Below are 12,567 nucleotides of genomic sequence, written 5' to 3' on the forward strand. Positions count from 1 at the left end.
CTATTTTCTCAGATACTAAGAGCCACAACTATCTGTATATTAAATCAATTTCTGATAAGTAATACTATCGTTCCAACGAGTATCAAGCTGGCAGACAGTCTTTGCCCTTGGCGATCCCGTGGCCTCACCACTCGGCGGCATGGTGGAAACCCGAGGATGGTTTTAGTGGGTAGGACAGGGCATTAGCACTAGCGTGCCCTGGCACGGGGCATTAGTTCCCGGTTGAGTCCCACATACCCGTCCCGGTCCCCCGACCGGGCGGCATGCGTAAATGCATTTCCTCCTCGTTAAACAAAAAAAAAAGGCAGACAGTCTAACAAATTAAACTTACCCGGTTAAAGCGAATCGTGTGAAAGACTGCATGATGTGAGCGGCCAGATCTCGTTCCCGGGTGTGGTACTGAAGGGACATGTTGAGAGGGTGTCCGAAGACGTACTCCATTTCGTCGCCATGCATCACGCCCATCCATTCACCCCAGAGGCTCGTGCTTGTACGCTGAAATAAAAAAGGTATTTGTGTTTTATATACATAAGTAAGGATGAAAATATAAATTTCCATTAATATCCATTTGAACCATTTATTCATGAATTTAATGATAATTTAATATAATGATGTTTTGCTTGTGTTTTGTATAGAATAACCTAAACATTGTATGTACCCAAGACACGTTCACGCCTTGACAAAGTAAGGCAACACAGTACGGGGCTCTACTATTTTTTATCCCCAACTTCACTCCCTCGGGGGGCATTTGTAAAATGGATTATAATTTCGTATTTGAGGTTCAACTTTCATCAACTTCAGTTCAGTGGTGTAGCCGTAAAAGTTTAACACACATTTCCAGATCTGTTAGTGGACTATTTCGTATTTTGGGTTATTTCGGACTAAGTCTTCTTATTTTAAGTAAAATTATCATATCATATTCATTAAATTTATTATATTATTTTAGTTTCATTTTATTTAATTCAACGGTAATTTATGATTTGTATTATTATATTATATTTGTTTATGTCGTTCGAAGTAACTAAATGTACTTACATAATATATGCGAGGTAAACAAAGTCAATCCAACGGTTATGTTCACATTTTAATACGAAATGTCAAACCCGTGGGGGAGTGTATATGTGACTTAGTTAAAATAATACAACCCACTCACTTTAGTTGACTGAAGTCAAAATAAACGCCTACACTATAAAGTTTGAATTCAATTCTAATAACCGTCCTTATCAGATTCAAATGAGAGTAATATAACTTTGGGAAGTACACAAACATTTTGGTAACGTTTCATTGTTTATTTTATTAAAATGACTTTGTGCTTTGTTCATAAAGCCAAGCTATTGCAGTGTTTTCTTGATTTGTAATTTATTTCAAAGAAAATTACTGTTGTTTGTTGTTTTACTACCTTTTTTAATATCTTCTAAGCAGTGGCGTAGCTATCGTAGGGCCAGGTGGTGCAGTGCACCAGGGCCCCTGAGCTCTGGGGGCCCTCTAACCTAAGCTATGGAAAGAGCCCTGAATAGAGATGAAGTATGGATTTAATTTACTAATGATATGTTCAACTCACTGTATCCTGTATCCTATTCTTATTCCTATCTATAATTTTGAAGGCCAATATACCTTGAAGAGGGGGCAAGGGCACGATTCTTTTTCTATGCACCGGGGCCCTTACCCACCTAGCTACGCCACTGCTTCTAAGCGTCCACATAGCGTAGTTAAACCATTGATCCGATTGTGATAAAGTTAAGAAAATTCTGCTAACAACATATGCTAGTCCGCCAAGCAATGCCATAAAAAAAATGTATCTTATTGGACCCCTACTATCTCATTCCACCCCTCCGAAGTCGGTCAGATAGCCTGGTTATTTATAAAAATAACAAGAAAATTGACATTTAAGTATTACGATGTTCAAATTTGAATAACTTAAACACAAAAACATATTAAATTTATACACAAATGCATGTGAGTTTTATTTAGGGATTTAAACAATCCTGTATCTTCTTTCAAATGTCCAGTCAAAGATCATAGAGGGAATGCATTCTTTAATTAAACAGTCGTATCGCAAAGTTCATAAAGTTGGGCTAAGATGTGGTGAGCGGTTTTTATCAAATTAAAATGTGAACCGAAACGGAACTAGTTCATTAGTATGTATTAGTGAAGCAAATTGCACTGAAAGGCATAAATATAAACGGTAGCAGGTCACAGCCGAAAATAGCTCTCGTTAATCTGTGACCTTTGGGTCTCAGATACGTCTGACAATGCAGAATTAATTTTATTAGTCATGTAGGGATACCTTAGTTAACAGTTTTAAAGAATCCATCAAATAAAACAAATTGTTTGTTTCGTTTTTTGTTTTAATTCCATGAAGTATAAAACTTTTTTTTTTGATTAATTGTTAATATATTATTTAATTGCTACCGATGTAATACTGTATTATTTGTACAATATCTATAATTTTCGTTAATGTTGCGTAACGAACAAATAGGTAATGGTTTATTATTTTTTTTTAATTTTGGTTTATGTATAGACTGTAACTGAATATTACAAAGTCGCAAGTTAATTACTTAAAATAGTCTCTTTGCTTATTTCAAAAACTACTCGATCGATTATCGTCTTTGTATTTTCAAATTACATTTCAGTACTTATTATATTTTCGTTCAGGTGATTGCATGCAAAGCAATGACAAGACGCCAATTATTATTATATAACTGCAATGAAATACAATACTAAGTGTATCGTACTTTATTTCAAGCACGCTTTTAAATTTAAGCAATTAATGCTTTTAATATGAAGTCAAGAAAATGCGAAATTATATGTAATTTACAAAAAAAAAACGGAAGATAACCGAGATGGCTCAGTGGTTGTAGAGCACGCGAATTTAAACCGATGTTTGCGAGTTCACGCCCGGGCAACACGAGTGAATTACACGGGATAAGTACGTATTTAATCTCGTGCTCGATAAAGGAAAACATCGCATTGAAATAGTGAGGTATCCCAGAAGTGGGACGTTTATCGTTTGTTTATTATTTACTAGAAGAAGGTTGACTGCTGTTCCACATTGCAATAACTACTATGTTTAACAAAAACCAATAATGATATTGAAACTACATAATGGTCAAGATATTGACCTACTTATATTCCGTTATCGTTCGTCTGTCAAAGCGTGAGTCGACAAATCGGCCCCTACTTAACTTCCTGATTTATAGCGTACCATTTATCCCATTTATTCTGAATATATAGGTCGACTTTCAAATTCCTTTAACATCAATTTTGGATTTTCAAACGGTCATTATAGTTAGGAATAATAACGTGATTTATTGAGATAATTTATAAACGATATAATTAGGCAAATATTTAACATATAATTTGCGAATTTAATCCAATATTTCTTTTTTCTTGTAATAAAGTCATACATTATTTGTGTACAAAAATCTCATGATATGAATAAAAAACGAAGTTTAGTAGTTAGCTCGTATCGCTGGAGATTCAGAGGTATCGGGGCTTAAATCGGTTCTATGAAATGTATATATGTATATTAGTTACACCTCAAAGATACATTCCCGGGCCTCAGAATTCACGTTCAGCTGTTGGTCCCGGGTATAGTCTCCGACTATATATCCGACTAAAAGAGTCCACTATGATAACATGTTCAGATAGCTAGTTTTTAAAATCATTCGGGGTGCCGAATGGCTTGTTTTCATTTCTTATACTTAGCAAACGCTGTCATTTTGCACGATGACATCGGGCAGGATTTGTTCTAGCTTTTGTTCCAATTATGCTTATCACTATCGGTATTATCTATAAGTTTTTCATGATTTCAAGTGTAAAGCAATAAAACACCTTAATTTTCGAGTTATAGCGTCGCCCACGTGTGAGCTATATGCAGATGCTAGATACATTTTTCTAGGATAAACAGTATATGTGCTAGTTCTACAAAATTTTACTCGTACAAGGCATAAAGTGTCTATAATCTACTTATATATTTTAAAAGTAAGCGTCCCATGAGTAAATATCACTTAAACCTTCGTTGCAAGAATGCCTTTTTATTCCTTTCCCGTTGAAGCCAGTGCCGTAATATCCTGATACATATTTTATTATCTTTTGTCGTGGCACACAACTTTAAACATCTAAGTTTCGCTTCAGTCGCGATGTATTCATGAGACTATTAAAATTCACTAATTTTTGTTTGATGTTCATAAGTTGACCTCGGAGTTTACGATTTTGTTTAATTTCGCCTTTTGGCACAACTTAAAGCAAAGAATTGATCGACCTAATCGGTCACTTAACTAAAGTTGATAATTTGAATGCTGTCAAACTTTTGAGAACTAGCTTTTTTTGAATAAAATAAAGGGTTTTTTTTAAATTTTATAGATTAAACTAGATTGCAATTTAGTTTAGCGATAGCGATTTTGTTGACAACAGAATCCACAAACTGCATTTACATCGTGTATCGTTATGTAGTAAGATTTTAAAATAAATGCTATATATATGCATAATTGCGTTAGAATTATAAGGAAAACTATTATGTAGCTGACATTGTCATATACATAATACCTAGGTATCGAGGTGCATGGACATAGTTACATTGTTTATTTAAGTTGCTTTAAAACAAGATCGGAAAATATCTTAAGAAAATATTAACTTCTAGTTGTTTAACACTTATATATACAAAAATAGGTTTAATACGTGAGTTTAAGAAAATATGAGTTTATAAACAAAATTTTGCATGAAAATCTCAATCTCAAAGGTAGTTAAAAAAATGGTAGGTTACCAATTTTTTCAAACATTTGAACGATTATCCAAATTTTTGTTTCGAAACATTTAACTAAGTTATCAAAATCGCAAATCGCAATGTTCCACGAGTGCAATAAAACTTCGTAACCAAAACCGAAATGGCAACTAAACTACAGACTAACTATTTTAAGTTCAATTCTGCTCCAATATTTATCCAATTCCACTGTAATATAATCCAATGACTCCATTCAAATGAAAGCCATTGAAGTTTGAAATTAATTCCCTAGTGACGTTCCACTTTATCGGAATAATAGCTTCAAAATACTGACTACATACGTCCGATTTAATTTCCGATCATCAGCTAGTATTGTCATACTAATTTAAAAAGACATATCATGACCAGTTTTTTGAAAATTGCTTATCCTGTTATATAAAAATACATGCGTCTATAATATTATATTTCATAGGAAAATTTCATTTTATATAATTATTTTGGTTACGTATTTTTAATTAAACAATTCAACAATTGAAAAAATCAACCTCGACAGATTTCGCCCTTCTTCTTAAGTATGTATATGAAGGCGTTGATAGAGACACTGTCAAGTTACAAACATTGGGGTGCAGTTGAGACTAACTTAACAAAAAACCTAACAACTTCTTTATAAGCCCGACCCGGTTTGAACCTATGAGCTTCATCCACTTATTTTGTAGAATGACTGTCAGATAATTCTAACAAAATTCGTATTAATACTTTCGAACTGTAAAAACGTAAAACAGTGGGCTGATCCTTTGGTCAAAGTAAGTCAATAAAAAAAAAAATTGGAAATAAAAAAAACACCAATCTTCGAATGAAGCTAAATTTATTTATTATGTTTTTCGCAATTTCAAAACTGAATATGGACGAATTTCAGCCATTGGTCAAAAACTAATTTAAAATAAATTCTAAGTAAAAAGAGGCAGGTTTAAATAAACAAAGCCACAAATTTTCACCTCGCCTCGCATAAACCTTACCAGTAAGGGAAACCTTCCCAGAAAGGGGTCGAGTATCGGTATCAATAAACTCTATCTGAATCTCCATTGAAATAAAAAAAAAAACAAATGTATGCAGTACGTACTCATATTCAAATCGACTTTTAAGATTAGACAACAAAAGACGTATATAAGAGTACCCAAGGCGATTTGCGAACAATTTATTGACAGTGCTAGACTTGCAGTTGAATGACGCAAAGACTTAATAATCTTTGATAACAACAAATATTCCTCGTGGCGTTTACTCCTGTGACCTTCATAATGAAGATTTATTTATATAAAACGATTATTTAAATTCGTTGCTACTATACGTATGTAAAGAGCCAAGACTGAGGCAAATGCGCCAAACCAAATAACGCACCATTATTATTTTCAAAAGCAGGAGGCTGCCGGTAGCTAATTAGAGCAAATACGTTAAATGCTTCGAATTTCCTCCAGTATTCCTCAAAACAAATTCAATAAACCAAGGTTAAGCAATCACAAAGACTGGAAACATTTTTCACACGGTAATTCAATGTTCTTTCGTGTTCTCTCTCTTTTGTGAAGAAGTACAATGAGGAACAATACACTACAGTAACATCGTTATGTTTTAATGAAGTGTTTGCGTTACATATTTCTCTGTGGACACTTTTAATTTTACACAAGAAAGCAACACAGGCGAGGCGAGGCTGTTGCTGACATTTTAATGCATACTTTGTTAGCTTAGTTTTAATTATTAAAAATCTCTTAAAAGAAATCTTTGTCTTGTTTTCTTCCCGTTATAATATTTTTCATTTGAAAAAAAAAACATCAACGATGCCTAGATTAAGTGCTTGAAACGACTTTTTTGCTGCTGAACAGCAAACACTTGATGTAGTAGGAACTTATTAATTTAAGTATATTCTTAAAAGCATTTTAAAAATGACATTTTGAAAGTATATTATGTTGAAAGGTGAAGTCGCTACTTCCTCGATAAGTTGTTCTGCAGTTGGATCTGCAGCATTCGATCAATTTAAAATGACAAGGCTGTTATTGTGTTCAATTTTGATGTTAATTTTACGCTGATTTTTTAACAATTGACGGCCTCGTTAGCCTCTTGGTTAACTTATAAAGCTGCAGATGTTGGGCTTAAACTCCTCACTCTCCTTCGTACTCTATAGGATATGTATTCCCTGTGTGGGTTGATAGCGATAGGCTGTAATACGATCAGTATACAGTGTACACATACCAGGTGCATTTTACATAAAAAAAAGTCGCCGGTTGTAACAGACTAAACACATTCTATACTATGTACACCAAATAAATGCGATTACGGTGTGCGAACGATATTGATGTGTTCGCTAAAAATTAAATTACTTTAGATCATAGTTTATTTTATTCTGTTTATTCAAATAATTAACGTATCATCGTCATAATCACAACATTCATTATATGTATAAATGTTTAAACGGAAAGAAATTACTTATGTACCTTTCACAATATACCAGCATTTTATTTGCAACTGGTTAGCTTTAACCGCAATTTTGTCTGATGTTTCGTTTATACATTAAGAATTATTAAAAATAAAGATTATTCAACGTAATAACGTCATGTCAAAAAAATCATGTTACTATGTTATAATAATGTAACACAAATCGTTACAATTATAAGTCAATTGTCAATTAAAACGTTAATATACTAAATTTAAATTAAGGAAATGGTTGTCTGTACAAAATGTAGGAAGGATGTTAGACCAATATATCTCAATTTTCGCTTTGCGATCAATCACAATTTATTCTCAGTTCACTAAGGGTGAAATATAAACAGATTGATTTTTAAGTTAGCTATTTTTGTCAATCCTACTTGCAGCCACTCTATCTGTTTTAAAATAGGTAGGCTGCCTAGCGAATAAGTTATCTCATGGTAAGTGGTCGCCACAGCCAATAGACACCGGCTGTAAGTAATACTAGCCTAAATAAGATGTTCTGACCTCTATGCCTATAGTTACTGGCTTTCATAAGTGACACAGAATAATACTAAGTACTAGAAGATAAAAATTAGCGGTAGAAATTGGGATGAGTTGATGGCGCCTACAAAAACGGCCTTACCTACCTATCTTCCTGGATTCTCCGTTTGTGAACGCAATCAAAACGTTTTTACCGGTTACGTCATCGGTCTATAAAATCTAGACCAATATTTAAATTTTCGACCGAACGATCAATATCAATTTACACCTAAAAAATTGTGATTGTGATGCTGCCTGACAATAAAATGGAGACACATTAAAAATCATATAATTAAATACTATATTTAACAATACTTGGCAGGGCTTTGAGCAAACCAGTCTAAGTAGCTACTATTATCTTTCAATTAATAATAAAAAGTGCAATGGAAACAATCGACATTATTTTCTAATTGATATGATCTAATGATGGCAAGATAACTAAGAAGTAAAGATAATCTTGTTTATAACAATTTACCTCATGCTCGACGGTTAAGGAAAATTTCTTGAGAATATCCACATGACTGTTTATGTATTACGAAATTAAAGGACGATAGAGGGTATTTTTTTAAAGTATAAGTAGAGATTTTAACAATAGACACCGCCATTGTTAGTAAAGTAATAGCTGATATTAACAATAAAAAAGGATTTGGGTCAACAAGACTGTCTTGAAGTCGTAGTCAACATAAACATGGCGCTCTATCCTTTTTCATATTATACTATTTATTTATATTTCATTCATTTATTACGCCTTGGAGTTGGTTAAAAACAACGCCTTCTGTGTATATAAGTGTAATTGAAAGGCGAAAATTTACTATTCGATTTGAATTATTTTCAGAAAATGAAGAGACATTTTATATTTTTCACTCAAACTAATTTTTCAGTATACATAAAAGTTCATTTTAAAGAATGTTATCTATATACGTTTCTATGTCAATGTAAACAACATGAAATACTTTTTTTAATCCAAGTCGACGTTGTTTTTAAGGAAGCATTCATCCACCGACACATTTCCTGCGACTGTAATTAATGACAAGATCCTGTTCTACTTATGAAGAAAAGTACTAGGGCATGTCTTCACAAGAAATACGACAGATTGCAAGAAAGATAAGTTTTTCATGAGTCGGCGAGGTTATTTATATAAGTTTATTTCTTAAGATATTGTCTTTGACATTTTTACTAAATCAACTGATTGTTTTGTCCCATGATAACTTGAAACATATTATAACTTTACAAGTCTTTACAAGGTTAGTGAATAATCGGCGATAGCGCAGAATCAGTGTAATAGACTAATAATTTGAACAATAATGTATTTTCAAAAATCTAAATTGAATATTCAGTCATTATTTGTTTGCGATTAATCTATAGATCTTGTGACGAGTTGACGCCTAGACTTAAGCGTAAAACCAAAAAAGAGTAACAAAATTTTAAAAAGTATTTTATTGTAATGTATTTACTCGAAAAAATCTGAGATCTATCTGTCCAATCCGCAGTTGAATAAAAAAACCGGCTCTATATTGACCATGTAGGTACTTCCAAGCGAAAACGAACATACATATATACATTGTACACCTACGGAGAGTACTTTTAGCTTCGATCGCTCTTTGACGTCCAATGTAAATTGCAAAAACAGTTTTCCCACTAGGCAAGCCTTTAAGGCTATATATCTGTTTCCGCCATCAGGTCAAAAAATAAATGTTGCTGGCAGCCTCTTTGCAAGGGCCCTTGCGTATGGTTCGTTAGCTAAATTAACGTGTTAGCTCAAACGGGTCTGCAGTTTGAAGTGCTTCTTCTGCACGGGAATCTCTCTAATATTTTTATGTGTATTTCGCTGCTTTAGTTAAGTGCATAAATCTGCGGATAGCGCTTCTTTATAAAATATGCTATGTTTCAAGGTCATGTCGGAAAAAAGGTGCTTAATTAAAATATCTTTATGAAAAAACTGCACGATTATTATTAGATTTATACTGACATAAGATATCAACAAATGGTCTAAATTGTTGAAGGAAAAACTTGATGCCATAAGCCAAAGTCAACAGAAACGTTGACGCTAAAATAATAAAAAGATATTATGACAGCGAGGGCTTTTACAATTTGACAGGTCGATTCGGAGGAAGCCTGAGTCGAACTTAAAATAATTTTTCAAGTAAGAAAATATTCATTTAAACTTTTTTTTCTTTTTATCATAGTTTAAATTTCTGATGAATAGTCTTACAAAATGTTTGTGCAAATATTGTTAGCAATTACGAAGGTTTGACTCAATACTATCAATAAGTAAGATATCATACGCGAGCCATATAGGTTAACGAAAAACTACAATGGCAGTACAATACCGTGTAGCGCTACTGTATGAATTATTCGTTGCAATACTACAATTAAATATTGCATAAAATTGTTGCGCAAAAAACGACTATTTAGGACTTAAAATAAATTATATAAAAAGATACTTACATGTGTAAAATAATAATAATACACGTCGACTCCGGAATCCGCCAACACCTCGGCGAAGTAGTTTGTAGGACAAACGAAGAAGTAGTCGCCGACGACATCCGCAATCATCTTCTGATTCAAGTACCCATCAGTGATCTCTTCCCAGTCCGTGTACTAGGAATAAAAATAAAATTGATTGAAATCAGGGTAAAATTATCGTTTTCAAATTTTTCTTAAAGCTATTAATATGTTACATCATCAAACAAAGGTTATTAAAGTCTGAAGATGAAGTAGAAAATGATTATAAGTTAGTATTACCAAAAAAAAAATTGGAATAATGTTTCCATTCCGTAATTCATTAACATATTCCATAAAAAAAGAAGATTAATCACTTTTAATTCTGCAATGAGTATGCCAAAAAAACGACTTAACTAAAATATATATGGTTTTTAAATGAAATTCAACATCGCAAATATGGTATAATCTACACAAGAGACACGGTGCGCATCAGAGCATTTTCTATAGAAGGAGGCAATTTCAAATGGGAAGTCCTCATTAGTTGATTCCGTGAAACTAACTGAAGATAATGCAGTCGAGGACATTAGGAAACCGTAATTTACAAGGAAATCATAATATAAGACATTGACAATATAAAGCTAATAAAACAAACGATTTCGTACTTAACCATTTAAAAAAATATACCAAGTCCATTTAAGGTAAATGTTTGAATGAATATATAAATCTTTTAAACAAGAAGGACTTTATTTCCTTATGGCACTTATTTTTTACATTTTTAACATACGCTATAGTGTATGTTTTTTTTTTGTTATAGATCGGAACAAACCAGTACTAATTATTGTGGTTGGCGGTAGAATATTTGATCAGTGGGTGGTACCTACCCAGAGTTTGCAGAAAAAACCTACCGCCAAGTAAAAAAAAATACATGTATAAAAAAAGAAAGGAAAATTTCGAATAATACGGTGTTGTCTTTTACAGCGATATCTAACTTCTTTTCGTTTTGAAAAAATAATGTTAATAAATTAATTATTGAACATTGATAACTTTTTAATTTTATGTCAAAGGAAGGGTTCTTAGAAATAATAAGATTGCGCCCTCGATGTCTTAATATCTTGATAGGATTACTACTCGTCAAAAATAATGTCACAATAGATCAATATATAATCTGCGTTTAAATTATTTTTAGGAAGCAGTGATTTTATTTTTTTATTGGAAAAGTTACACCATCAACTTATCACTAAGCACATAAAATTAATATCTGACTTGGGTAACATACAAAGTGATACGTCATTAAAGGTGTAAACAACATTGAAAATACATAGCGATCTAATAGATCAGCTTAAAATTCAAGAGAATCAAGAACACGAGTACTTACACGTGTTAATAACACTATAGTGCTAAGTCCTTAAAAACACTATACAGCGATATTAAGCACTTTGTCATCTGTATGTATCAATAAACCAGTAGAGTTATTCTGTAAGAAGCAACTCGAAACTCGCCGCAGAATACGAGGTTAAAATATGAGAATGTGATATGCGACATTGACTTTAATAATTATGAAATGTTTTTGATACGCCATTTTGATACAATGGCGTATCACCGTCAAGTCGGTTCAACACTTCACGAATGATACGAAGGGAATTCTTACAGAACTTCAAAACGAATTATAAAAATACATTTTCACAGTTTTTTTAGAACAGTCTATAAAAATACATGCTGTATAAAAGGTTAGATTTTATGGAAAAATAAAACAAAAAAATATTAATGTAATAAATAAATTAAAAGTAATGTTACCTTAAACTATAATTGTATATGTTTTGAAATTCTATAGAAAATATACGTAGGTTTTTGTTCAGATTCAACTCATGTGCAAAACTCGTTTAGCAATAGACTTTTATAATGCAAAAAACTATTCTGTATATTGTCTCATGTATTACATGAATTTTACATAGAAAATAATTTTAATTTAATAACTTACCTGAAAGACAATAGCCTCCCGTTTGATTTTGGAAAATTCCTTGAATATCGTGTCTATTATTTCCAGAAACTTCTCTCTTTGTAGAAAACTCGGACCATCTTTTTCGAAGTAGTCGAGGAAGTCGTAAAGCAGAAAATATGTTCCTGTAAATAAATATTATGTTGTAGCGCATGAAATGTATCGAGATATTTCTTTAACGAATGTCTTTGCATAAAGTTATATACTAATTAAATATAGCAGACTGTAACCTTAAACGATTTTTGGAAATATTTATTGGTTACATTTATGAAAATATTTCGGATATATAATATTATCAAATATAAGACTTTAATTTAACATGGTTATTTTTATTACTACAAGTATTTAAAACGATATATTTACCATGTTTTTTTATTTTTATTTGGTGGATATAGTCCTACAAAAG

General features: G+C 32.2%; 1 protein-coding gene across 2 annotated transcripts in view; it reads right to left on the minus strand.

Annotated features, from left to right (window-relative positions):
* Positions 1-12,567, minus strand: part of LOC125065075 (acetylcholinesterase-like) — a 61,461-nt gene that overhangs the window by 5,127 nt on the left and 43,767 nt on the right. For both annotated transcript variants that reach the window (XM_047672480.1, XM_047672479.1), the window contains exons 3-5: positions 12,144-12,286; positions 10,169-10,321; positions 332-495 (exon numbers count right to left, since the gene is read on the minus strand). In XM_047672480.1, coding sequence (XP_047528436.1) covers positions 332-495; positions 10,169-10,321; positions 12,144-12,286 — 460 coding nt within the window. The remainder of the gene's footprint in view (positions 1-331; positions 496-10,168; positions 10,322-12,143; positions 12,287-12,567) is intronic.

The sequence above is a fragment of the Vanessa atalanta genome, chromosome 7 (assembly GCF_905147765.1).
Source record: "Vanessa atalanta chromosome 7, ilVanAtal1.2, whole genome shotgun sequence".
In the NCBI taxonomy this organism is placed as follows: Eukaryota; Metazoa; Arthropoda; class Insecta; order Lepidoptera; family Nymphalidae; genus Vanessa; species Vanessa atalanta.